General features: G+C 50.1%; 2 protein-coding genes across 4 annotated transcripts in view; both read left to right on the top strand.

The window, feature by feature from the left end:
- The window catches only part of ATF3 (activating transcription factor 3), a 55,358-nt gene extending 37,233 nt beyond the window's left edge, over positions 1-18,125 (top strand). The window contains exons 1-4 of one of the 3 annotated variants that reach the window (XM_036855850.1): positions 3,647-3,834; positions 9,780-10,023; positions 13,877-13,984; positions 15,194-16,654. In XM_036855850.1, the coding sequence (XP_036711745.1) occupies positions 9,784-10,023; positions 13,877-13,984; positions 15,194-15,391 (546 nt within the window). In that variant the 5' untranslated portion in view covers positions 3,647-3,834; positions 9,780-9,783 and the 3' untranslated portion in view covers positions 15,392-16,654. Of the gene's footprint in view, positions 1-3,646; positions 3,835-4,338; positions 4,436-9,779; positions 10,024-13,876; positions 13,985-15,193; positions 16,655-17,899 lie in introns of those variants that run through there. The other 2 variants (XM_036855840.1, XM_036855860.1) reach the window with 2 other exon arrangements.
- Positions 18,126-19,320: 1,195 nt separating this feature from the next.
- FAM71A (family with sequence similarity 71 member A) lies at positions 19,321-23,982 on the top strand. Its single transcript, XM_036855826.1, has one exon. The coding sequence runs from the start codon at positions 21,031-21,033 to the stop codon at positions 22,897-22,899; it is 1,869 nt and encodes a 622-aa protein (XP_036711721.1). The 5' UTR covers positions 19,321-21,030; the 3' UTR covers positions 22,900-23,982.
- The last annotated feature ends 3,954 nt before the right edge of the window (positions 23,983-27,936 follow it).

The following is a 27,936-nucleotide window of genomic DNA, read 5'->3' as shown; positions in this document are numbered from 1 at the left end:
CCTTCCACATTTCAGAGCCCACTATACATTGCTTCTCCATGTTCCTGAGGACGAAGACTCTTAAATTAGTAATCCCCACATTCAAATTCACTTTATAGAAAGTGTGCGCTTTGGAAAGCAGAAGAAAGAAGAAAAAACATCTACCCCACACCTTTTCTGGGGTGAAGTGGGTTGAGCCAGGAGGATAGAGCTGCTAGTACCCTGACTGATTTTAACTTGTGTTTCACTTGCCTCTCTAGAGATCTGTGAGCAAATACAATCTTGAGGTTTGATGAAGAATAATGGGGGTGGGGGAAGGAGTGGGAAGGGACTGTTCCCTGGACTAAGAAACTGCTAAAACCTTTAAATATCTCTTGAACTTCTTTTTTTCTCTTTTGGCTCCCTGCAATGTTTTGATGTTGAGATTCGGTTGCCACAGTGGGCTGTTTTTAGCTGCCTAGTTCCATCCCCTCCCCTTTTAACTTTTTTCCCTTCCTTTTGCACATGCCCCAACATGCAGTTTCCAATTCTTATCTCACTCAGCAAAACATACTGGGGCTGGTCTGAATGTAGATTCCCCAGGCAGTTCTCCAGAGTAAAACCTCAGCAATATTCAAGTCTCTGCTTAACCCTCTTTCACTGAGGATTAACCCCTGAAATAACCCTACCCAGGGCTTGCTTCTCAGGGAGGGGAGAGGCATTCTTTGCCTTTGTGTAGAGAAGCAGTTTGGTCTTGGAAGCTTTTCTTGCCCCTCCTCTAGATGATACCGAGTGTGCAGGCTGGACAACGGTGGGTCCAAAGTCAGGGTAAAATGAGGACGCACAGAACTCATACTGATCACGCCTCGGGGGCACACACCTTGGGGCTGTTCCCTTCCCCTGCTCTTTCCCAGTCTCTCTTCGATTAGGCAGATTTCACAGCTCTCCTGGGGGCTGCAGGCAGGGAGGCAGGCAGCGGTCGTTTTTGTTTTCCTTGGATAAGAGTCTCATTCACAAGGGAGTGGACTTAACTTCTCTGTCAAGATTCTTATCGCTTTTAGAGTTTCAGTGGGAGAGCGAGGCTCAGACTTCTGCGAACAGCTGACAGCATTTCTATCCAGGTGTGACTTGGGGATTCAAAACCAAGAATTATTAGAATGAAGCAGATTTAATAAGAGGAACGGGAGGTACCACGGTAATACCAGCGGTTGTGAACTTCTCTGTCTCAATTACCCTTCTCGTGCATTGTTTTGTGGAGGATGGTCTGACTGTTTGTTTACCTACGCCCGAAGCCGAATTTCCCCTTAACTACAGGACCAAAACCTCCACAAATCTGGCTTGGGTTTATTAACGGAATCCTAGTTTAAAATGTAAACTGGTTAAAGATTCCTGTAGGCATTTCACAAAGGAAAAAAAGGGGGGGGGGCGGGGGTAGCTTTCAAGTGTTCTCCCCCATCTCCATGTTTCGCTTTGTAATGGTGCAATTTTTTCGAGGGCAGCGGACAAGTAGATAGGAAAGATATGTAGATAACCCCAAATAACTTTCATGTAAATTTACAAACGCCTTTCCTTCTGCTCTCGCGGTGTTCTAGGGGTTGTGCCGACACGCCCCGGGGTTTACGTGCCAGCCCGGGGTTTACCTGCAGGTGCGTGGTTAGGAGGGCGGAGTGTAGGAGCGTGGGCTGAGGCCAGGAGGTCCGTTACCAGGGTGAAAAGTAAAGCAAAAACAACGGCCCCACTCTGGCCGTGTGACTTCGCTGGAAACCCGGTGAGGTCCCGGGCAACATCCCGGGATCCTACGTGGAACCTCTGCGCTCCCGGACGGGCCGGGGGCGGGGGGACTTTCAAGGCGGCTCTCCGCGTTGTCCTGGGCCCCGAAGCTTGGGGGGGGGGGTGTCCCGGTGAGGCTCGGATTCGGGTGAGAGGAACCTGGGTGCGGGGGACTCAGTTTTACCTGTAACTCTGAGGGTATCTAATGCCAGGCTGCTGGGCAATCGGAGAGGCTGGGGAGAGGGACAGGTTCCCCGAGGGTGCGGGACTCTGTGTGTGTGTAAGGCAGAGAGAGACAAGAGACAGAGACAGAGACAGACAACCCCCCTCCTTCACGACTGTTATGTACAGCCGAGGGCTGCAGGTGGGGTGGGGCTGCGGGAGAGATCTGGGCTCTGAGAGCCTTCTAGTTCCTTTCCCAAATTACCAAACTATGGCCTTGGGCCGTCTCCCTCCCTAAAGGCAGGTGGAAGCAGGTGCCCCTACACTCCACGGGCGCGCACGGGTCTCCCTCCCAGGCGGCCACACTCGCGTTCACCTGTATTAGTCCATGAGCAGTTGACAAGGTCTCTGGTTCTGCCGCTCTCGAAGACTAGACAGCTGAGGTCGGGGAATCGGAACTGGGAAATCGATTTTAAGGTTCAAATCCAGTTCTGCTGAAGCCTCGGCTCGAATCTGGGCCACGAGACCCCGCCCTTCCCGCCACCGGCTTTAGGGCGAAAAGGATTTCTGCTGCGGGGCCTTATTTCCGCTGCAGTTAGTGCGTCCCCAGTCCAGGCCGTCCGGTCCCAGCCCAATCCTCTCTGGGCGCAGAAAAACACAGGAAAAGCCGAAGATGGGTTTTCCCTCAACATTGCCAGAGAGAGAGAAGACCCCCGCCCCGCCCCGCCCCGCCTGCGGAGACTAAAGCACCTTCTCTCTACTCCTCTCTCTGGCCTCTAGGCTTCAGCCTTACTCTTAGCCCCTCTCTGAGTTGCCTCTGATTTTTCCAGGTCGCTCATCTTTTCACGGGCTTGTTCGTTTCGCTGTCAATTTCAAACGCTTTGGGGTTGTTAAAAAAAATCCTAACCCCCTAGGGTCCTACCACTAGGCCTGGCCTCACAGTCGGGTTCCCAACCTGCCGGGAGACGGTTCCGCATGTGCGCCCGTGTGGGGTGTGCCGGGGCTACGGGCGTGGGCGCACAGCGCCCGCGGAGCTCTCCGCGCTTGGGTTAACTCAGACTTCTCACGGTCCCCGCCACAGAGGTCACCCCCGGCGGGTAACGGTGTGGGTTCACCGCAGGGGTGCCTTTGAGCACTTCTCCCACACTGGGGAATAATCCTTCTGTTCCTATCCCGTCCCCTACTTGAGAAGGAGGCTTTTGACTGTGAAGGGAGTATTTTTCCGAAGCGCCAGAAAATGACCACGCATTTTAGAGAAAGGTCGCTGCTCGCTTCCAGCCTCACCTAGTCTGGGCAGCGGCCAGGACCCGCCTCTCCAAACTCCCCCCTCCCCAACTTAGCGGAGGGAGAGATGCCAGCGCGGTGGAGTCATGCCGCTGGCTTGGGCACCATTGGCTCATGCCTGGAACACGCAGCGGCGAGTACGCACATCTGGCGGCCAGCCCGGACGGCTCCGGTCCTGATATGGAGAGAGAGGGCGGGCGGGTGCGTGTGTCCCGGCGTGCGAGGCCGGGAGAACGCTCCCCGGCCGGCTCCTCCCCGAGCTTGCATCACCGGTCCCTCTTTTCCCCTCCTCCTCTTTGGCCCCTCCTCCCCGGCCCCCACCCCACCCCGGCTTTCGCCCAGCCTAGTTCGGCTGGTTCTCGGGGGAAGCTATTAATAGCATTACGTCAGCCTGGGACTGGTAACCCGGAGAAGGGCGCGCCGCCAGCCCGAGGGCTATAAAAGGGGTGATGCAACGCGCTCCCAACCACAGTCGCACGCAGCGAGGCGCGCACTGCCCAGCGCTCTTCCCGCGCCGCCGCTCCAGCGGACCCGCCAGCCCGCGCGCCGGCTGTGCGCCCTCTGTGCTCGCCCGTCGGCCCCGCAGACAAACAGCCCGACCCCACCCCGACCCAGCCCGCCCGCCCTCCGGACCCTGGGCGCCCCGAGTGGAGCCAGGAGGTGAGCGTTGGTAGCCGAGTGAGCGCGGCAAGGGTGGCTCGCTTTCCTTCTCTTTGCGCCCCTCTAGTAACCAGTCGCCGACCCCTGCGCGCACCCCCGACACTTGCCCCCAGCCTCTGGCTTCGAAAGAACTCTGGCTGAACTTCTCCCAGCCACCACTGCTTCTCGGCGCTTTAGAAACTTTATCGCAAAGAACTAACTTTCTCTTTTGACCTGGGGCGCGAAATGTTCCTGGCAACCGAGAGGTCGGGCTCCCGCTCCTCGACTGGCGTCGGAGCACAGCTCCTCTCCGCCTTCGCGTTTACTTACCCCCTGGGAGCGGTCGACGGGTGGTGGGTGCTCAGGGTGTCCGAGCCTATCGGGCTCGCCGACTGGCTCCATCCCTCGCTCGGTGCGCGGGCACTGCCACTCGCGAGCCCAGCCTTCCTGAGAGGCGCGGAGGCCGGGGCTCGCGGAAGGGGTGCCCCAGGGGCGGAACGGAATGAATGGGGAAAGAACGGGCGAGCCGGGGTCGCGCGCGCCGCCGCTGGGGGTCGCCCTGCCCGCCCCGGAGCGCCGGGCGGCAGGACAGCGCCGGTAGCCCGGAGCGAAAGTTAGTTGGGTAAGTTTATAGAGGTGGCGCGCGCTCATGTGGCTGCGCTAGGGCAGAAGGCGGAGAGGGCTCCCGGCACAGATGCCGAGTTTCTGGGCCGGAGACTTCCTGTCCCAAGTTTCTCACACGCTTTTCTCTCGTACCTGTGACAAGCTCTGGCTCTTCCTCTGGCGTTTCGCGGATTTCTCTGCTTTCCATCCGGGGAGACCCACCGTGGGGGGAAGCGAGAGTGCGAAGCCAGTTCATTTAATTGAGAGACTGTCTCTGTGGTCTTGGGGCCAGGACCCTGAGAGCTTATACTGCACTTGATGTCCTGGGCCTCACTCAATATCCCCAGCTGGGAAATGTGGGCATATAGACACTCCTGGCCCCTCTGCCTGTTTGCGGGCACGAGGTGGTGGTCGGACTGGACAACCATTACGGTCCTGTCTGGGCGAAGGTTTTCAGATTCTAGGGGGGTGTAATTGAAAGACAAGGGACCGATGAGGGGACTTGAGTGACTTGAATGAAGGGGCTTGGACGTCACTGGCCGGCCTCCGAGGCAGTGGGGGAAAAGGGACTTGTCTGTGGGGCATCTCTTCCCTTCCCCACGTTCTTTCCACTGGAATGGTTCTCCTTCTCTGCTCCCCCCCACCCTCTTTTCATCTGATCGAATCACTTCCTTTCCTTCTAACCATTTTGTTTTCCCTAATTTCATTTCCAAATCGCACATGCTTCCTTACAAATAAAGGAGTTGCTAATCCCTTGATGGAGCCAAAAAAAAAAAAAAAAAATTGGGTGCTAGAAAATCTGGGTGCTCTCTTAATGCACCTGTTTCAGTGTGGGTGACAGTCACATGTTTGGGGCCTCTGTCTCTTAACTTTAAATGAAGGAGAAATTGGTATGACTGTCCCCTTGTTTTGCATGTAGCATTTGTAGAATAATGCTACTGCTTTGAGGATATCCTGGATGAAGACTGGGGTGGGGGTGGGTTTTGCAGTTATTATTGTCTGGGTGGTTTCTGAGGTAACACCACAGGCAGCACTCGAGGCACACAGTGTGAATAATATACAGTACCCAGCACCTGTGGCAGCTGTTGGAGCCTCCAGATCCTTCCTATCTTAACCCCACCATTCTCTCTCCCCCTCTTGGTCTTTTTTCCCCATTGTCCTCTTTCTTCTATACTCCCTCCCTGTCTTAGTCCTATCAAAGCCTCCTCTGTGGTGGGTACAGGTTCCTAGGACTATTGACCCTTCATCTACCTGACCAATGGCTCTGTTCTCCATTTGCCTCGTTGGTTGATCCTCGTGGCATTGAATCTCTGTTGGTGATGAAGCAAAATGAGCAGCAGGTGGATGGTCAACAGCTTGGCCTGGGCTGGGCCACTCACCAGCTTTATGGCCTTGGGCAAGTCACTTTACCTTCCTGGACCCCATATTACTCAATTACAAAATGAAGATCTGACCTAGACGACTCCAATATTGGGTGTTCTATCCCATTGGATAGAGCTCATGATTTCTTCCCTTTTCAAATGGGCTGGGTATGGGACAGGGTCAGTGGTTCCAAGTGTTACTCGGCCTGGGGAGGAGGAAGTACACAGCCAGGACACGACAGGAACCGGAAATGGTTTCATGTGTGAGACCTGGTCATTTCTCAAGTACTTAAGACCAGTGGAGACAAGCTGGGGCCAGCACATAGTGGGGTGGAATTGGTTTGGTGCACCAAGAGCCCAGAGGTCAAAGTGCAAAAGAAGCTGTAACTGACCTGAATTTCTTGAGGGTTCCAGGTTAATTCATGATTAATGGGGCTCAACTTCATTGACAGCAACATTATGAGTCCCCCCTGAAATGGGGAAAGTGGAATCACAGTAATAATGGCTACCCAGGATGTGTGTAAATCCACCTTCACATATCTCATATGATCTTCCTGACAGCCCTGGGAGGGAACTGGGGCAGGCGGTATTGGTCTCATTTTACACATGAGGTGACTGAGGTCCAGAAAGCATGTCAGCGGGTGCTCAGCGTGTGAGTGGTAGTGATAGGCCTGCAAGTGTCATCTCTGTCCTGATGTCTAGCCTTACACCTACAACTGCAGTGTCTATATACTCACTTCCAGCGGGCTAGGAGAAAGACCAAGACAGGAAGTTAGTGAAAGAACTGGCTACTTACTATAAGATGTTTTATGAGCAGTGCTTAGTGGAAAGAAATGAAAATTAAAAGTGAAAATTCAAGGTAGTAGCAGCTACTAGGAAATAAAATCTGGGAGCTGAATTTCCAGTTAAAGAAATACATGAGTAAAGTTTCACTTTCTTGAAAATGATGAAACTACCGATTATATGACACGATTTCTGATTAGAGATAATGAAGCAGAAGCAAAATGCAGGTTCTTTGTAATAAGTCTGGACAATTTTAAGGTCAGTATAGAAAGTCAGCTCAGAAAATCCTCTAAAATTTTTTCTTCAAAGGGGGATGTTCAAGGGTCTCAACTTTCTGAAAAACTGAAAGTTTAACTTCATTTTTCTTGCAGGGGCACAGCCTGAGTCTAGGCTGATCACATTTTAAGAAAATGAGGCAACAAATAACTAGAAAGTATCTCAAGAAACTGAACTTTAGCTGAGTGCAGGAAAAACCCAAATCGTTACAGCTACAACTGCTTTACTTTCTGAAGGGCTTTTAAACATTTTTACAACCTGTTTCCATCCTCAAGTAAGCCCACCCAATGCTTTTCTTAAAAACATTCCATACCACTGGCATTCTTCAGTTTCTTTCATCAGGACTGCTGACTTTACACTAAGAAGGGGGAAAAAAATCCCACACAGCAGACCCCAAGCCCTGAAAGCTCATTAATAAACTTGGGAGGTGAAATGGAACTACGCTCAACTGTGGTGGAATTCAAACTGCCTGTGTAGAAGGGAGCCATGCAGTCCTTCAGACAAAGGCCAGCCCAGTGGTAGCTCTGAATTCCATCCCTGAACTACTGGGTTTTTAATAATGTTGGAAAGGGAGGGAAAACACAATTGCATGGGAGAATCTTAAGCCTCTGGCTTTGGAAAGCTGGTTTCTCAGAGTTTATCAGAAAAGTCTTCTCCCTGCATCCTAAGATTATAGGATTCAACTGATAGAAGAATATCAGTTCTGACTCATGACATAGGGCTTTGGGAAGAGAATCACATACATTTCCTGGGTTTCTCTGAATAGTCAACAATGGTGGCGTTCATTGGCCTGGAATTCTTGCCACCATCAGTGTATCTTGGATCTTAAGGGGGATGTAGAGGTCAGGGTGTTGTATTCAGAAGCGTTTGGGATCAAAGACAGTGACCACCCACCCACCCACCTGAACCCCACAGAGCATCTGTTGGAGAGCCAGCCCTGGGCTGGACAGATCCCTGGGAGGCCCAATAATAACATATTTCCTAGTTGCATTATATTTTCCAGGGCATATTCAGGTGTTATTTTTTCAATGCCTTGCACAACTCTGGGAAAATAGGGTGGTTGTTTTTAGACTTCTTTTACAGAGGAAAGAGAAGGCTCTGGGAGGTAAGATGATGACGCATAAGGAAGTGAGCCTCAAATCGTGATGTTCTGACCCCAGACTGGGAATTCCTGGATAAAAGATTCAGTAACACATACTCCCTGAATGCAGGCAGCAGTCTGAGTGTGCACCCAGGCAGAGAAAGCTCAGGAATTCAATACAGAGTTCACATTTTCCCCATGGCTCTTTGCTTAGTCTCACCTCCATCACTTCAGTTCCAGGACCCTCACCCATCCCCATGCCTACTCCCAACCCTCAAGAAAAGTTTGCTCTGGCTTTTTGTTTGCTTTTACAATTTAGAATAATATTCTATGTTCTGTAAATTAAGGGCATGAGTTCTGGAGTCAAACTTAATTTCAAATCCTGACGCTGCCTCATACTAACTCTATGACTTTGGACAAATTATTTAGCTTGTCTAAATTTTAGTTACTTCATCCATAAAATGGGACTAGGACCTAACTGGGTTCTCATGAAGATTAAGTGAGATAAGGCACATAAGGTTTCTGGAATGAAGGAGGCACTTGTGAAATGTTAGCGACTTGCCAAAGGGCTTCTTGTCTGTCTGGATTTAGCTAATGACCTCAGGTCCCCAGATTGAGAGGGATGCTCCAAGGGGATCGCCTGCCCTGAGAATCCCCACACTCATCGCCCCTGGAGAACTGAAAGCAGGGATGAGGGGGGATGCCACTGCTGGAGGGAGTATACAGCAGGAAGAGATTTATGGAGGGCTATTCCAAACCGGAACCATGGAACCATTACTATTTCTGCCCTTTCTTGCTTGCTTTTTCTTTTTCTTTTTTTTTTTTTTTTTTGTCCCTTTGTCTTCCCTGGGCTGTAGAATGATAGGGGGTAGATGGGACCTCAGAGGCCATTTGATTTAACCGCCCCTTCCTCATTTCATGTATTCAGTCGGAGAGTCTCCAGCAGTCAGCAGGCATTGGGAGAAGCCGGTGCCAGGGGCTGGGTCAGGCTCTGGAAAGAGCAACAGTGAAGACTCCATCCCGGTGCTGTAGGAAGCTCCCAGACATTTGTCACATAAAGGCTGAGACTCCGAGAGCTCGGGTCACACCACTCCTTAGTGCCAGAGCCAGTCCCAGGCCCCCTCTGAGCCCAGCCCAGGCCCTTCCAAACATCACAGGGCTGAACAACACTCCCCAGAAGAGGTCCAAGTTCTGAGCTCCTCACTCTTCTTTACTCTGAGGTCTTTTGCTTCCCCAACCTTTACCTTAAGAAAGGGCTACTCTAGTCCCTCGTGACCTGAATTCCCACACCCCAGCCAAACTGGGGCGACGTTACTGTCCTCATTCTCAATGACTTGGATCCAACATCCCGAGGGGGAAGCTTCAGAGATATATTTGCTAAATTCAAGGGTCCCCCACTCCTTGCTTTTACTTCCACTCACTGATAGATTTAACTTGATTTCAGATACCTTCCAAGTTTTTTTTTTTTTTTTTTTTGAAAAGGAGACTGCAAATGGGGTTACATAATAGTCTCACTGATTTTTTTTTTAACGCTCTTCCTCTTTCAGGACTGTTTGAGGCTACATTTGCATATATGCACACCAGCCAATACTAATAACTCTTGTGAATTCAGAATAGCCTGAAACGCCACCCCTTATAAACTTCAACTAGGCATTTTATCCACATCACTGAGCTGTGTACTTTAAGAACCTGTTTTACTCAAGATGAGGATGGTGTGAAATAAAAACAAAGCAGAAGGCCGAGGGCTAATGGGACCTTCTTCTGGGGGTGGGGCTCAGGTATTGGAGGTCACAGGTGCGGGGGGTCCTTGATCCCATGCCCCCAAATCCCTGAAGTAGTTTGGGTTTTGATGTGTCTTTCAGCAAAATGATGCTTCAACACCCAGGCCAGGTCTCTGCCTCGGAAGTCAGTGCCTCTGCCATCGTCCCCTGCCTGTCCCCTCCTGGGTCACTGGTGTTTGAGGATTTTGCTAACCTGACACCCTTTGTCAAGGAAGAGCTGAGGTTCGCCATCCAGAGCAAGCACCTCTGCCACCGGATGTCCTCAGCGCTGGAGTCAGTCACCATCAGCGGCAGACCCCTCGAGATGTCGGTCACCAAAGCCGAGGTAGGTTCTCCCGGGGGCGCCCTTTCTGCACTTACTTATTGCACACCTACCATGCGCCAGGCATGCTCTAGGCAGGGGGCTTCAGCCATGAATAGAACAAAATCACTGCCCTCACAGGGAGCTTACCTTCCACTGGGAGGAGACAGACAACACACAAGATAAGTAAATACATAAAAGAGAGACAGGCAAAGGAGAAAAATAAAGCAGCAAAGGGGGACAGGGGAGTGGGGTAGGAGTGGAGTTGCTGTTTTAAACCAGGAGTTCAGGGGAGGCTTCGCTGATAGAATGGCCTTTGAGCAGAGCCTCGAAGGAGGAGCGGATAAGGGCCATATGGGTATCTGGCAAAAGATCAAGAATAAGGGCACTGAGGGAGGGGTGTGGTGAGTACACAGGGCCAGGAGCAAGGAGGGCCAAGGGGCTGGGGTGGCGTGTGGGGTGGGGAGTGAGGCAGGCGCTGAGCTCACGGGTGGGGGCCAGATCATGTTGGGTCTTGTAGGGTATTGTAAAGATACGCCGTGTACTCAGAGTGAGGTGGGGAGCCCCTGGGATGGTTTCTGAGCAGAGGAGCAACATGATCTAACCTAATATTCTTAAATGATTACCCTGGCTGTCGTGTCGAGAATGGGCAGTAGGAGTGAGGGCAGAAGCAGGGTACTGACACCAGAGGGTCTGCATCGGGATGAGGGCAGTGAGGGGCTGAGAAGTTGTCAGCCTCTGGATCTGTCTTGATGGTACAGCTGATTTCCCGGAGTCATACATCGGGTATGACTCCAAATAGGAGTCAATGGTGACCCCAAAATTTCTGGCCTGACCAGCAGTAAGGATGGAGAGCCTATTTGCTGCTGAGGTTGGGACTGCAGGACATTGGGTGGGACAAGAGCAGGCGTCCATCCTGTTCAATGCCCCAGTGGAGGTGTGAAGGAGGCAGTTGGATACGTGGGTCTGCAGCTGAGAGGAGAGTCGGGGCCAGAGATACAGAGTTGGAAGCCATCAGCATATGGATGGTATTGAAAGCCATGAGTCTGTCTGTATGAGATCACCTTCTGTGTCCAGTTGTTCTGAAGAAGCAGAGAGTGTGGTGATTGTTTTCATCACTACGAGAACCCAGGTGGCCAGGCTGTGGAGCAAGGACCAGTCGGCCGTGCTCACAGCCTCGGTACAGGTTCTGCTCCAAGTTCACTTCTGTCTCTGACGCTTGTGCTGTTCTCTACTCGGCAACCTTTTGTAAGACACCCAGAGTAACAGGCATGGTGAGAAGTCTGGGAGGTGGTTGCTGGCAATGCTGTGGTGGTTCGAGGACTTCAGAGCTGAGGTCTCAGCTGTTTTGTCGCCTCCCCCTCACGGATGAAAGATGGGAGTGTTTCAAGCTCACTTAACCGGCATGATCACTGCCTTTAGGCAAGAGGTAGTGGACCTGGCCAGAAGAGAACTGAGTTTTAAAGGAAGTTGGTTAGGAATCTTTATGATTCTATAAAAGGGAGGGAGTGAGTGGGTGGGTGGGTAAATAATGACTCCTGTATAGAACTGATCTAAGGGTTAAATGAGATGGTATTTGTTAAAGGTCTAGCAGAGGGCCTGGCTGAGTGTTAGCATTCAGTGAATGGTAGGCAGGACTACTATATGATGCTATATCCTTAAGACAGCATTAGGGGCATTGGCTGTACCCCAGTTAACCTCAGGGCAAGTCACTGGTGCCCAGTCCAACATTGGAAAGTGCAGGGTGGAACATGGGACACTCAAGGAAAAAATTTTTTTTAATTTTTTCTAATTAAATCTTGAAATTACAGGATGCAGTGGAAGTAGTGGGGTGCCGTGGAAGGAAGGAAAGCATTTGGGAGGGATATTTGGAGGGTTCTCCAGAGGAAGAAGCAGGCAGCCAGCTTCATGGAAGCACTCCTTAAAGTCATCCAACTCATGTACTGTGATTTTTTGTTCATCAAGTGACCTTCTGATCTTAGGTCAGTTTAACAAGTAGATTTTTCTCCTGGGAAGAGAATGCACCAAATGACCTAGCTGAATGTTCTGGTCTCCTTGGTGGCTGTAATTCTCAACTTAAGGCGCTGAGCCTGTGAAACCCACGGGCATCCTGTGTGTCTGGGCAGCGTGAGCCCCCTCCCCAGATCCCAGGCACCTCTGGGAATGCAGCATGGTGGAATGAGGCAGCTGTGGCCAAGAGAGGACACAGGACTGGGAGCCACAGGCCTGGGTTTTACATCCAGTGTTGTAGCCTACTGGTCTGCTGACCATGAGCTGGTGATTCCTGGGCCTCCCTCGGCACATTACTTTTGGCCACTCTGTGCCTCATTTGCACATCAGTAAAGTGAGGGGATTGATCTAAATGGCCTTTAGAAAGGCTTTTCCATGTCTGACAGTTTGTGACTCTGAGATTTGCTCTACTTTCAAGGACTTCCTCTTATGAGAATACTTTGAATCCTCCCCCCATCCAAAAATATCTGTAGAGTTAGTTGCAAAGGAAATTCTAGACTTGCGGAATTCTTAATGAAGACATTGATGATGAGGTTAATGATGATAATAACTAAAGTTTCCATAGCACCTAAACCCTGTGCAGAGGGCTGTACATAGATTAACTAATTTGACCCTCATCACAACCCTATTGGGTAGGTAAGATTATTGATCCCATTTTACAAATGAGGAAACTGAGGCTCCAAAGAGCACAGTAACTTGCACGAGGTCTCACAGCTAATAGGCAGTGAAGCTGAGATTCAAAGGTAGTTTAGTCTAAACCCAATGTCTGCCTGTGTGGTTCTGGGATCCAAGACATAAAAGGTAGAAATGCCTCTCATTGTATTTCCCCCTTGGGCTTTGTTTCCCTATGTTGTAAAGCCTCCATCTCAGCCCAACAACCTTAAGTCAGTGTCATCTAATCCAAAGTCAGAGGTGAGGTGATCGTGGCGTCCCAGGATCTCTTGGATTTGCAGTGAGGCTCCCATGGCCTTTCCTGCTGTCTGGAGCAGTGACAAGTGACATGACAAAGTTCTGACATTAGTGGCCTAAACCATCACCCACTCTGCTCACTGTGAGTGCTTCACTCCCGCTGGACTCTGGTCTCTGAGCCAAGTCCAGAAGCCAGACTTTGCTGGTTCCCCCCCAGTCCTTAGGCAAAGTCAGGATCAGAGTGAACTTCACAGAGGACCAGATGGTAAGGCAGGACAGGGTTTTGTTCTCTGAGGATCGCAGGGCTGGCTCAGGGTGGGGCACAGAGGAAGAGATCAATATCAACTTCTTGGATGAATCAATGGACGGTTCTAGTTCTCCACCCACAGGTAGCACCAAGCCATGGGCTGATAACGCCACTCTGGTTGGGGAATAGGCTTGGGTTCCTCTTCTCCAGGAGCTGCACGGGCTTCTCCTGAATTTAGGAAGGAGGTGCTATGATGATGTTCCAGGTGAAGACAGAGATGAATCGAAGAAGAGGCAGGGGGAGTGGGTGGCAAGGTGATATTCCTGAGGTCATTCCTGGTTCTAGGGGAAAGGACATATTTACTGAACAAAATCTGTTTCTTGCTCTAGTTGATAACCAATAGTTATCACTTTGAATATCAAACTCCTATTTTAAAATCCAAATGCTTTTTAAAAGTAAAATAAATTTAATTTACTAATATTGCCAATATAATTTTAACTGTTCTTTGATTTTTCATTATTCATTCTTGAGTGTGTGTGTGTGTGTGTGTGTGTATGTAGAGGTTTCATGCAAAAGTCTAGGGCTTTACTTCTCCCGAATTCTTTAGGGCTGCCCTGGTTTGCCAGTTTTAGCTGGAAATAAAAGGCAGTGTATTTGAGGTGGATTGAATTTCTAGCCTCCCATTAAGCTTGTGCCTCTTGAATTTTACAGGTAGCCCCTGAAGAAGATGAAAGGAAAAAGAGGCGACGGGAAAGAAATAAGATTGCAGCTGCCAAGTGCCGAAACAAGAAGAAGGAGAAGACAGAGTGCCTGCAGAAAGTGAGTGCCTGTGTGCCTTGCTCCTTCCTCTTGCTCACGCCTGTTCCCCGCCAACCTCATGTCACGTGAGGAAGGGGAGTTTGAAAGCCCCCGCCCGGAAGTGCTTTCCCAGGAAGGGCATTGTAGCTGGTAGCAGAAATGCCAGTTGCAGAACGACGAAGTAGCAAAGCTGTTAGCACAATGAATGTGACTCTGGATGTGTAAGAAACAGGTGTGTGAATTAAAGACCACACGATCATCTGGTGCCCATATTCCCCCTCGGCCGGTCCACACACGTCCAGAAGCCTCCGGGCGACAGGATATGTCAGTCCAGTGAAAGAGGCTTCACTTGCCCATTTTCCTCAGAAAAGGAAGCTGCCACCTCTCATTTGGCTCACTGTGAAAAGCCTTTAATTAATCTCTTCAAACAAGCTATTTCCTTAATCTACAGGCAGAGGTTACACTTTCTTTGCATTCCTCTCTCGGTCTTAACTCTGCAGCCCTTCTCCTTGGTGCATCCAATAGTCTGTGCTCCCAGCTGCATTCAGCCGGCTCCCCTTCCAGAAGGGAGAAGCACCAGTGGCAACGGCATCTGTGGGCAGGTGGAGCAGGCCGTGATGCGGTCTTTCCAGTGGCTGTGTCCCCTCTCCCGAGTGTAGAAAGGCCTGGGCAGAGTCTTCACCCAGGTTCCACAGGTCCCCAAGGGTTCTGTCAATTGCTTCAGGGGGTCAGTGAAAATTAAGACATTTTGTTTATCGCTATGTACATTCTTTCTGGGGAGATGAGCTTCTCAGTGAAATCAGTGACTCACAGAAGACTAAGCACCATGAGTCTGGATTGCCTTCCAGTCCCCAGGTCCCTTTCGGGTCCAGAAGACCTGCCCATGGGCTGTTGTACTTGTGCAAAGGAGATCTCTTTGCCGTTGCTTCTATTGCTGTTTCGTTACTATCAGGGTCACAACCTGCCTCAACCTTGAGTGGAAACTCAAGGCATCTCTGAAGGAGCCTCCAAGTTCAAAGGCTTCTCCAGGCTCTGGATTCTCCCAAACCTAATGCTGCTGTCCCGGCTTTGTGGGGCACTGTAGCAGGGAGCCAGCGGCCATTCCCAGCTTGATGAGCCCCGACGCATCCCAGCTGTTACCCCTCGCCACCCAGGGGCCACCAGCAGGCCACCCCGTTCCTCACTGGCCCGTGGCTTCCCTTCCTAATCCCTCTGCTGCTTGCCCCCCAGGAGTCAGAGAAGCTGGAGAGCGTGAATGCCGAACTGAAGGCCCAAATTGAGGAGCTCAAGAATGAGAAGCAGCATTTGATATACATGCTCAACCTGCACCGGCCCACATGCATTGTCCGGGCTCAGAACGGGAGGACTCCAGAAGATGAGAGAAACCTTTTTATCCAACAGATAAAAGAGGGAACACTGCAGAGCTAAGCAGCCGTGGTATGGGGCAACTGCGGAGTCCTCATCGAATCCTCCTTTTACATCCGAAACCCTGAAGCCATTGGAGATCTGACTTCCTGTGCACCTCTTGAATCCCAGCAGCAAAGAACCATCAAGGCGGGAGGGCCCTCGGTGACTCAGCCGGGCCTTTCCACTCTACCCCAAAGTGGACTTTGGACCAGGGCAACAAGGGCATCTTTTTCCTCAACTCCAGAATTTAGGCCTTAACATCTTGGCCATCCTTGGATTCTCCAGATGGCCCCTGGTTAGGGTCCTACCTGCCTTTCATCTGGATTCTGCAAAAACCAGGCCTCCCACCATTAGGATTCATGCAGAAGAAGCATCTGTACCTCGGGTGGGTGGGGTGGGGCCACCTCCTCTGCTGCCGCTGCCACTGTCACTTGTAGGGGACGTGGAGTGAGAATGGCATTTTGTGAAGTTGTGCGATGGCCAGGGTTGTGCTTTCTAGCAAATATGCTGTTCTGTACAGGAATTACCGTGTGCAAGGCGTTCGTTTCAAAACTAGGCGTTGTGCTCTTCTGATGTTTGCGCAGTACACCACCACTGTGACTTTCTCGTGACTTTCCTCAGATCTGGTTTCTGAGAATTTGGGGGGGCTATCAGCACGTGCAGTGTCTTGCAAAGTATTCAAGTGGCCAGAGGAGCTTGTCAGCCCCGGGAGAACAGAATTGTGCCAGCCTGGACTGAGTGCAGTTTTGTGCCAACAGAGAAGGCCTCTCCCCCTTGGCACCCAAGCATTAACACAGGTCCTCTGTTGCAAACTCAGTTATAATGTCATAGGAAGAAAGCAGAAACAGAGTCCAGCTTCCAAAGGGTTAGGATTCTCTGCTCAGTGACTTAGGTCAGGAATTTTTTCTAGGCCGGAAGAGCCAAAGAATATTCCATTTTCCTTTTCTTGCGGTTGAAAACCACAATCAGCGGAGATGCGTTTGAAGCCAGGTGATGCCTAGGCTTTAGCATTATTAGATGTTAACGGCATTGTTTCTGTCATGCAGATGTTTGTAGAAATCGGGCCCAGAGCATTTATAGCTGTGAGACAGTCACTCACACTGGCCATGAGGACTCTGGCAACTGTCTGTTTAAATTCTGACGTTTCTGTGAAATCCTCAGAGTGTTTAATCCTACTCAGTAGTATCATTACAATTTTCTGTAAAAGAAGATATTACTTATTTATCCTAGTATTCCTAACCTGTCAATATAATAAATAATGGAACCAAGACGTGGTGAACTTAAGTGCTGTGCTGGTTTGTGTTCTTTTAAATTGGTTGTTTGTTGAGATCTAACCATTCCCCTCCCCTCTCCTTTGGAGACAGTGGTGTAGGGGGTGGTCTCGAGCTTTAAATATTCTTCAGGTGTTGTTCTTTGTTCTCTGGGGTGCCACTAGGTGGGATTTTTGACTTTCAATCCTGTTCCTCAGTCTGTGGTTTCTGACGCTCAATTTCTCATTGACAAACCCTAGGGCACAGCAGCAAGCATATCTTTTAGATTGTTTGGTATTAAGATAGAATTTTGGGGGCTTCCCTGGTGGCGCAGTGGTTAAGAATCCGCCTGCCAACGCAGGGGACACGGGTTCAATCCCTGGTCCAGGAAGATCCCACATGCCGCGGAACAACTAAGCCTGTGCGCCACAACTACTGAGCCTGCGCTCTAGAGCCTGAGAGCCACAACTACTGAAGCCCATGTGCCTAGAGCCCGTGGTCCACAACAAGAGAAGCCACCGCAATGAGAAGCCCGCGCACCACAATGAAGAGTAGCCCCCGCTCGCCGCAACTAGAGAAAGCCTGTGCAGAGCAACAAAGACCCAACACAGCCAAAAAAAAAATAAAATAAATTTATTAAAAAAAGATAGAATTTTGATATAAAATCTGAATACCTCAACTACCAGTTTCTCTGAATATACAAAAGCCTAAAATGTACACCTGTTGCTCAACTTGAACCTTACAATCTGTCACAGAACTCCTCGTGTTCACTTGAATTACATCTCTTATAACATCCAAGTTTGTGTCTCATTGTTGCAAATAGGTATTTCAAATTTGGAAAAGAATGGCAGTGAGGATGGGGAGGAAGAGAGAGTATAACTTTAGACGGGATAGGTGTGATAATTCAAAGAAAATAGTCCACCTAATTTTCTGGAATCTCCAGAGCATATGATTCCTTAGGTCTGGAACAGAACCAGGGTCTCTTGCTCTTTCCCTGTGCACATATGTAACACTCACAGGCTGGGAATAAAATTTGGCTACTCTGCCACCAATGCCATTTTTCAGAGAGGTCCTTGCTTCCTTGAATGTTCATGCACATGAAGCATGCCTGCTCCTTTGAACTCATGTATAGTTCCTTTAAACTATCACCTGTGACACAGGCATCCTAATTTTGCTGCTTTAACTACATATCAGGGGCAGTTCCTAATCTGCACAGAGCATCTGGGGGAAGTACCATTTACCACTTCTTTCAGGAGATAATCTATTTTCCTTGTCTTAGTGGAGGGGGATGAATTTCCTTGCATTTACCTTCTGGATGAGCCACCAATCAGCTGTTATGAAACTTAAGACAGTTTTAAAGCTGCCATGGACAACAACGAATTAGAGAGGAAGGAAGGGGGAAGTGGCAATGGCAAGAAAAATTGATCTGAGAAACGCATGTAAATCATCAGTGGAACTGTAAGTTCTCTTAACAAATGCATTAAAAATAGTTTTGTTTTCTGTAACCAAGTTTATGTCTCCATACTTTAAAAAAAAGGATTAATAAGTACTTACCATCAATTTGCTTAGTTCATCTAGTTTCACGTTCGACAGAGAGGGAAACCGGGGGCTGTGAAAGAATAAACTTGGATGGGATCTCTGCCAGAGTCAGACACCTGGTTTGACAAGGTCCTTTCCTTGGGCCACCACCTGCTGGGGTTGTGATGTCACACTGGCAGGGTATGGACAGCCCACCCTCCCTCCTGTCTCCTGCCCTCATCCTGTCCCCTGGCCTTTCCCTGAGATCTGGCCTGACACCTACTTCAGAATAAAGAGCTGTAAAGGGTTCTGGCCCAGGACAGGGGTTCTGGAGTTGAAACTTCCACTTTCTGCCAGGAGCTAAAATGCTATTTTCCATCTTTATCCAAATTTCTCCCACGGGCTTTGAAGAAACCCTGAAACCCAAACCCACACCAAGCTTTTCCTCTCTTCCGCATCCCATACTCTTTGGTTGTGTTCAAGCAGTTTCTCCGTGGAGTAAAGCGTTTTCATGGATTTGCCTGAGAAAAAACCTCAGAGGAGGCCAGGTCTGTCCAATGAGGATCCTTCTGAGTTCTCATGGTGGCTCTAACCCCAGAAGCTTCTCTATTTGTCTTACAGAAAACTGCTGTCAGGAAGGAATTCACACTGAAGCTTAAAGGGCCAGTTGAAACTAATACCAATAATAGCTGACATTTATTGAGTGAGACAATATGCTCAATACTTTACATGCATTATCTCATTTAATCCTCAACAGCAACTGTTATTATCCCCATTTTACAGACGAAGTGGAGAGCTAGGTAGCATGCCCAGGGTCACACAGGTGACCTCTCTAAAGCTGAAAGCTATGTTTTTTAACTATAAAGGTTCTGAGCAGGAGTGTGTGTGTGTGTGTGTGTGTGTGTGTGTGTATGACTGTGATAAAATTCACCACTGTAATTTTAGAGTGTACAATTCAGTAGCATTCAGTACATTCACAATACTGTGTAACCATCACCACTATCTAGTTCCAGAATTTTTCATCACCACAAAAGGAAATCCTGTACTCCCCATTCTCTGCTCCCTCCAGCCCTAGGCAACCACTAATCTAATATCTGTCTCTATGGATTTGCCTCTTCTGGGTATTTCCTATAAATAGAATCATACAATATGTGGCTTCTTTCACTGAGTATAATGTTTTCAAAGTTCATCCATGTTGTAACATATATCAGTACTTCATTCCTTTTTATGGTTGAATAATATTCCACTGTATGGAGAGACCATATTTTGCTTACCCAGTCATCTGTTGAGGGACAGGTGTGTGTATTTTAACAGAAAGATAGCCTTTATCCTCAAGGAATGAATCTCTATGGTGGGATTTCAAGCATAACATCAAACTGGAGATAAGAGAGTTGGGAGCAAGGGCCTTTCTCAGAAGTTTCAAGTCACAATTTAGAAATCACTTATTCTGTGACTAGCTCTGTGGGAGTGGCAATGAGGCAGGATGTCTAATGGTACATGCTCCCCACAGGTGTCAAGGCTTCCAAACCACTTCTGCCTGGTAGGGAGGTTACTACAGGACAGCATCTGGCAGGCTCTTGGAATCAAAGCTTACATCTCAGGCTACTCACCCCCCGTTTCACTGGGGGAGGACATGTCATAAGAATAACTAGGTTTCCACACACGGGCTGTTTGCACAAGCATAAAGGAAGGGAGGATCTGAGTGATCCCCTGGATAATTTAATCCCCACATCAGCCCAATTGCTGTCTTGGGTTCTCTCCATAACATATATACACACATAGAATTAATTATGCAACTTTTAATAATGCACCAAATAGGTCTTCTTAAAGGTAGTTAAATCAGTCCAGTTTGAAAACATTTGGCTGGGCCAAGCTTTCTTTGTGAGGCTAAGTACTGTAGTGGTTCAGAACAAAGGCTTTAGAATCAGGTAGACCTACATTCAAATAGTGCCTCTGCTACCATTAGCTCTGGGAATTTAAACAGGAGATACAACCTCAATTTCTTCACCTGTAAACTGGGAACAGTAGTTAACAGTACCAAACTCAGTGGATTCTTACAAACATACGTGAAGAACGCAGCATGGTGCCTAGGAGAAGCAATTTTTAATGTTATTATTAAAAATCACCATCGTCAACGTTTACTGGGATTTTATGAAAGGACAGACTAAGGGTCGCAACTGCCAACTCTACGTTATTCGATACAATTAAACCATGAGCTTAAATGGTTCAAATTTATCCCATCATCTTACATTCCTATAGATTTCATCCAGTAGCTGAATTTGGGGGAGGAAAAGAAAAAGGACCCACAGAAAATTTTCCCAGTTGAAGACATTTTTATTTTGGTACCCACCTGAGTCCCTGGCAGGATGGGCCTGTCCTCCGCGGGGGCAATGGGGTGTTTGGGAGAGGATGGGGGCCCTGCCCTGAGGGGGCAGCTGGGGGATGAGGCAAAGGGCTGTGTGACAGTGATAGGTCACAATGGGCATCAGAGGATAAATAGGCTGTGCCAGGGGGTTAGGCTGAGAAAGTGGTTACTTCTCTCACTAGGACTGAAGTTCACAGCCTCTTGGGGAGATAAAAACCCAGAAGCAGAAGTGAGGTGAGGCAGACGGGGAGCCTACCATACCTCTCTACAACTTGAAGAGATTTAGCCTGGGGTCCAGGCGCCCTACAGCGTCCCCGCTGTGGTCATCTGTGCCCCTCCCCACACCCCTGCCTCTGGGAGACCCTGAGGCAAAGGTGGGGGCCGGTGGGGTGGGCTTGGAAGACCTGCCGTAGGGCTGCTTGTGTGACGCAGGAGCACCGCAGCTCGCTCTTCTGCCAACGAAGCCGAGGGAGGGAAGAGCCAGGGGCCTGCCTTAACCGCGCTGCCTGTCGTGATCAAAGACAGCCATGACTGGGGACTCTCTGCTCCCGTATCACACGGCCCAGAGCAGCACCGGGGTGGGCCTGTTCAACACCACCATGGGGAAGCTGCAGCAGCAACTGCACAAGGGCGAATACGACATATTCAGGTACGCACCGATATTCGAGAGCGACTTTATCCAGATCACGAAGAGGGGAGACGTGATCGACGTGCACAACTGTGTCTGCATGGTGACCGTGGGCATCGCATCCAGCAGCCCCGTCCTCCCGCTCCCAGACATCATGCTGCTGGCCCGATGGGCCACCGGCTGTGAAGAGCACGCTGAGCGCACCCAGGCCACCAAGGGGAAGAGCCACAAGGCTGCAAAGACCTTAGAGCTCACCAGGCTCCTTCCCTTGAAGTTCGTGAGGATCTCCACTCACGATCGTGAGAAACAACAGCTGCGCGTGAAGTTTGCCACTGGCCGCTCCTGCTACCTGCAGCTGTGTCCCCCTCTGGACGCGCAGGAAGACCTCTTTGCCTACTGGGAAAAGCTGATTTACCTCCTGCGACCACCAGTGGACAGTCACAGCAGCACCTATGCCATTCCAGCCGGGGACATGATCGGCATGCCTGTGTTCGAGGAGGAGGACGGGCGGAGCCTGGCAGGGGAGGATTTCCAAGGAGAGTGGGATCAGGACCAGGTCAGCATCAGGAGCCTCCACATGCGCTCTGAGGTGGCCGGGGCCACGTCTGCAGCGTTTGCTGGGGGGGAGGGGATCCAACTGGACTCCCACAAGCCCGGTACCGTGCCCGATGTGGCCACTGCAAAAGCAAAGCCTACGGTGCTTGACAAAGAGTCAGCATTGGGGGCAACGACAAAGGTGGAGACAGCATGGGTGGCAGGAGGCACCGCAGCGGGTGCTTTGAGCGTGGCAGTGATCAAGTCTCCTGCCCATGAAGAGCAGAGCACCGCCACGGCGGCCACAGCCAGCGACGGTCCAGGAGGAAGCAAAACCAATATAGCCACTGGGGGCACTGCCGGAACATCCCTGAGGAGCAGGAAAACGGCCCTGGCAGGTGCTGCGGACAATTCACAGTACGCTTCCAGCACGTCCACCAGCCTCTCCCCAGAGGCCGGCAGGACTGCGGTCGGAGCAGAACCTACCAGCGAGACTGTCAGAGGAAGAGCCGACAAGGAGGACGAGGGGACCCTCATCTCAACCTTGCCACAGGAAGGCCAAGTGAGTGAACAGGATGGCAGCTCACAGAGGGTGTCCCAGGCCCGCAAGGGAAGAAGGGAGAGCAGGGAGCAGTGGGAAGAGGAGAGAGCTCTTAGGAGCCCCTCGCTCTGCAGTTCAGTGGAAAGCCACCACAAGGCAGCGGGGAACAAGATAATCCAAAAAGCAGCTGGCCGGTGCTCAGGCGGCCGTAGAGCCAGTAGAGACGACCAGAAGGAGAAAGGCCACGGCAGCCCGGGGGGCAGCGAGCAGGGCACTGGTCACAAAGGCGTCAGCCGTGCTCCCATCACCAACGAGCCCAGGACCTCGCACAAACCGGGCAGGAGCTTATCTACAGCGAGTTCAGGTTCCGCCACCAAGAGATTCAGCAGGATCAGCTCCTTCTTCAGGAATATCAGAGCCAATCTTACTAGAAAGACAGCGGGCTCATCACGCGATAAAGGTGTGAACATCCTGGCGAAGGCAGTGGAAGGGACCCGAATGGAGGCCATCATAGAGACAGCAGAGAGTGGCCAGGGGCTGGAAATCACTGGTGGTGTGACATCTGAGGCCATGGAGCCAGTGACCATTGAAGCCCACCCATCAACAGGACCTAGAGCTGGAAGCTGCAAAGGGGACCAGGGCTCAGCGAAATACCCCTGGAGAGCCCATTTCAGCTTCCTTACTGCAATTTAAATAAAGAACCATACAATCTGAGAATGCATGCAGTGTTCTCTCTGAATTTCTAGGTCCTGAAGCCCAGCCGTAGCCTCACAGTGGATTCTGTGATGTCAGCTGTGCCACAGTCTGAGACCCAGTGTCCAGTCAAGGGCAGCCCCACCTCACACACATGCTCAGCGCCAACAGCAGTGCTCCACCTGGCCTCCACTCCTTTCTGGCTTTGCCCCCCGGGGCCATGGCTGGAAGTCAGACTATGGCCTAGGAAGCTCTCCTTCACTATCCCCCTATTCTTTTTATAAACGCTTATTCCCCCTGAAGGTCTGTAAACAAAGCAAGAGCAGGACCCTGTCCCCTCGGGCTATTCAGTGGACAGAAACACGGGCAGCAGTACTGGCTAGCAATCAGAACAGCAGGCGCTCTCATCTAGACTTAGCCGTCCCCTTCCCAGGTATATACCCTGGAGAAACACACATGTTCTAAGAAACAACTATGAGAATGTTTATAGCAAAAATAACTTAACAGCAGAATGCTGGAAACAGCCCAAATGTCCATCAACAGAATTAATACAGCAGGATATGAAGAGAGTGGAATACTCAATAGTGAAAGATAAATGAGCTACACACATTAGTATAGATCGACTTCTCATGACTTTTAAAAACATCAAAAGAATGGGATACAATTCCACTCACGGAACCATTCTGAAACAAGCTCAAACAATGTATTGCATAGGGTATATGTTTAAAAAAAACTGTAGCTAAAAATGAGGGAAGAGTAAACACAAAATTCAGGACAGTTTTCTCTAGGGTGGAAAGGCTAGGTCAAGGAGGTTGACACAAGGCTGTTAGTGCTGCTGGGAATTGTTCTGTCTCTTAAGCAAGATGGTAGGTACACAGGTGTTGTATTTTTCACATTTTACTAACTCTGAAATGAGGATGGTCCTACAATCGCCGTGGCAGTTGTGATGAAGTTATTGCCAATGCCTTTCTCTTTTTTTCACTTTTTTTTTTCACTTTTATGTATGCACAAAAGTGATGTCAGAAAGGCTCGGCATCTTTAAATTACATTTATTTAAGGTAAAGTACAAGAACACTTGTTTTTGGTTATTAGGAAAAGAAGGAACGATATGCCTATTTTACAGATGAGAACACTGAGGCTCAGAGAAGGTAACCTGCTCCAGTCGCACAATGGGATCTTTGCAGAACAGTGATCCACCAGCCCACTTCTTTACACAAAGCCCTGTCTGTAGTACGGGAAGGAGGCAAGCAAACAAGCCTGAGATAGGACCAGCACAAGAACCCGAGGCACCAGCATTCTTACCATCATGTTCCAAAACTACAGAGATGAGCATCAATTTTACTAGATTGAGGGGAGGGAGAGGTGGGGGCTGGGAGTCGGTTTTCGAACTTCAGTGAGCTCACAGCTCTTAGCTGGCCTTATCTCGAGAGCATCCAGACCACCCTTCCGCTGTGTCTGGCTCCCAGGCTTCTACATCTAGCCTCTGGCATGACCCGCGCTGCAGCCATAAACAGGCTGGAATTGCAGCGTTCACTCCTGGAACGTCCAGCGTCCAGTCCTCCTCCAGCCATTAATTAAACTTTTGAATGCCCTGCTCAGAAGGGTTTCTCCATACCAAATCTTCAGGAACATTTTTCTTCTTGGGGCTCCAAAACCAAATCCTTAAACCTCACATGAGGGAGATTATTTGTTAGGTCAGAGCATCCTTGTTGATTGGACCTTCAGTTTGTGACTTCCACAGACCTCATCACGGGAGGGTGGGGAGAGGTCTCTTCTGTTGGAGGGAAAGGTGGGCACTTGGTGGGGAGCACTGAAGAGAAAGGGAGACAGCCTGAGACCTACACATATGCACTGTTTCCCCTGGCCAAACAAGGTTCCTGACCCCAGGATTAACCCAGAGCTTCCGAGAAGACTAGGAGCTGCAGGGAGACACAATTAATGGTTTACTCTCCACCAGCTTTTCCTTGGACCCAAGGTGGAGAAATTACAAAAAGATCACATCACATTCCTTTGATCTTATGATTTCCACACAGGCAAGTGCAGGTAAACACTAGTCTGAAGGAAGAAAATGCATTAAAAACACGTGCATAGCCCTTAGCCGTTTATAGAGTTATTGAATGTATGTGCCCCCTTCCGATTCTCACATCTTTCCATTTTGCAGATAAGCAAACGGAAGTTCAGAGCATTTAAAGGACTTGCTCAAGGTGGGAGGTGATGGTACAGAGAGGGAGCTACCTCAGTGCAACAACTTTCAGACAGTGTGCCACCCCGGTCCCGCACAGAGGTACACAGATGGTGGAGGAGACAGGACAGCACGAGTAATTATCACAACTCTGAGTGACAAATACAATGAGAGACGTGTGTTTGGGGACAGGATCTATTCAGAGGAGGGGTTCTGGGACATGGGAAGGAGTTGTGCGTTAGTGAAGGCTTCACAGGGGAATTGGCACTTTTAAGGATGAATAGGGCTCAGCCAGGTGAAGGAAGTATGAGCAGCAAGGGAAAAGGTGGGGGAGGGGTGGGAGATGATCAGGCCACAGGAAAGAGCGTGCGCAAAGTACAAAGGCTTGAAACATCACGGTGTGTTGAGCAACTACAAGTATTTCAGTACTACTGGTTGGAGGGCAAGAGAGGAGGGATGTGAGGCTGGAGAATCAGGCAGCTGGGTCTTGGGGCCTGGGGTACTATTTGAGTGTCTGGGACTTGGGGAACCACTGAAGGCCAGCGTCTGATGGGAGTAAGATCTCTCTGGCTCCAGGGTGGAGAGTTGATGGGCAGGGGGCTGTCTGGAGACACGGGATCCTCCAGGAAGCCACTGCATTAATCCTGGCAGAGGCGGGGAGCCCCGAACCTGGGTGGCACTGGGGAGACAGAAGGGGTCAGAGTCGAGAGGTGTTGAAGAGATGGAACAGGACAATTTTCCAGCCCACATCCTGAAAGATGGGGAGCTCATGGTGTAAGTCTGGCCCTCATCTAAAGGAAGTGGAACTGACAAAAGTGGAGGTGACTTGCCCCTGTGGCGGCTATTGGTCAGTAGAGTGGGTGGCCAGAAGAGAGGCTCACGGGAAAGCAAGGAGTAACGTGTTAAGATAGAAAACAACAGCTGCTAGACAGCCAAGGGTAAAACATCAGGATAAGGCAGCCAAGGCGGCAGTGGGGCTTCAGCACTTGGAGAGGGGCAGAGCCCCTGAGCAGTTCCTTGTTTATCTGGGCAGTTCTTCCCACAGAGCCCTCCTCCCCTGGGCCAAGAGTCGCCCCCAGAGAGCCCCTTGTGGCCACATGCTGGTACTGCAGGTTGGCGCTTGAATGAGGGGAGTCAGCACTGAGGCTGAGTCATTGTGACCCTTTCCCTTTGTCACACCACAATTAGTCTAATGCCAACCCCACAGGTGTGAGCTAGGGGAGGTGAGGGGATCTGGGCAATGAGGACGTGTCTCATCCAGGCAGCATGGCTCCAGGCCCCTGGCAGTGGAGTGGCAGAGTCTGAAACGGCTGAAAGGTCCCTGAGAGGCTGGGGATCCGGACCCAAGGGGACAATGAGTGACCACCAAGAACAGGGGTGGAGTTAGTGCTAGGGTCCCTCTGCAGTATGGAAGTCATCTGAGAAATAACTGTTGAGCACCTACTGTGGGCAAGATAGGAAATCAGGGACCATGAGGATGTTCACACACACACACACACACACGCTTGTAACACAAATCACAGTGTGGTAGTGGCCTCAGTGTATAGAAAGAGGCTTCACAGAGAAGTGGAGGGCTTAGCACAGGGATGGCAGGCTGAGCGCTCTGGCAGAGGGAATGGTGTGATGGAGAGAGAGAAGGGCTTGGGAGATGTTCATAGATGACAGACAAGTACAGTGTGCCCAGGGTGTAATGTGATCAGGAGAGAGAGTGGGGTGTTCGGTGGGAAATGAGGCTAGAAATAGAAGTAAGGCCACAGCATAGAGGAGAGACCCAGAATGCTGCACAATTCCCCTGAACCCCATGATCTTCATTACTGCAAATGGGACCTGTAACCCAGGGGTGAGGGGTGTGCAGAGTTGGTTTCTCCAAGAGCAGAAGGGCAAGGGAAGCCTAGACTCTTCCCCTTTGCCAGCTCAGAGAACGTGAAATGGAGAGTGGAGGCCCATGGCTTCCCACACTCTCTCTAAGAGGACATTATCCCACAGGTGTGCTGAGGTTGATACCCCTCATCCCGGGAGCACCTGGAGGACCAGGCCACTTGGCTTTGGCTGCCAGGAGCCCCATCTGATACCCCAGTGTGTGCCATTCCAATGTCGTCATTTTCTGCATGTGCCACGGCCTGTGAAAGGTTGGGAAACATCTTTCTAGATATGCACATGCATGCACGTGGTACAGTCTGCAGGTGAACTGTGAGCGCAGCAGCAAGGAGCTGCTGAGAAGTTCCTTCCCTGGAGAGCCAGCCTGCTCCCCACAGCTTCCGCTGACGCTCACCACGTCACCCCTCTTTTCTTTTCCCACTGACACTTTCACAGTCCCTGCCGGGACCCTGCCATAATGCAATATACACTGGTTCAAGGGAAAAACAAGAACAAATCTATTGCTTTTCATAAAACTAAATTAGTTTTTTAAAGATCTATCCTTGGCTTTGAGATCATGTCCTGCCTCCTTGTTTCTTAACATTTTATTCTGAAGTGCAGTTGACCCTTAAACAACACGAGTTTGAACTGCTCGGGTCCACTTAAACTTGGATTTTTTTTTACTAAATATATACTACAGTACTACACAATCCATGGTTGGTTGCACCCGCAGATGTGGAACCGCGGATTCAGAGGGCCAACTGTAAAGTTATATACGGATTTTCACCTGGGGGCGGGGAGGTTCCTAACCCCTATGTTGTTCAATGGTCAATTTATAACATTCATGCAGGAAAGTGTGACATCGTAAGCATACCACTCGATGACATTTCACAAGATAAGCAACCCCACAAAACTAGCACCTGGCGAAGAATCAGAACATCACTGCGACTCTGGAAGTGCCCCCTTGCAGTCACTCAAGGGTAACCACTACCCTAGCT

Source organism: Balaenoptera musculus, chromosome 1, assembly GCF_009873245.2.
Source record: "Balaenoptera musculus isolate JJ_BM4_2016_0621 chromosome 1, mBalMus1.pri.v3, whole genome shotgun sequence".
In the NCBI taxonomy this organism is placed as follows: domain Eukaryota; kingdom Metazoa; phylum Chordata; class Mammalia; order Artiodactyla; family Balaenopteridae; genus Balaenoptera; species Balaenoptera musculus.
This window is presented reverse-complemented; position numbering and strand designations above follow the sequence as displayed.

What these genes read in the sequence shown, in the direction of transcription:
- FAM71A (XM_036855826.1), top strand. Translation starts at nt 21,031, where the DNA reads ATGACTGGGGACTCTCTGCTCCCGTATCACACGGCCCAGAGCAGCACC.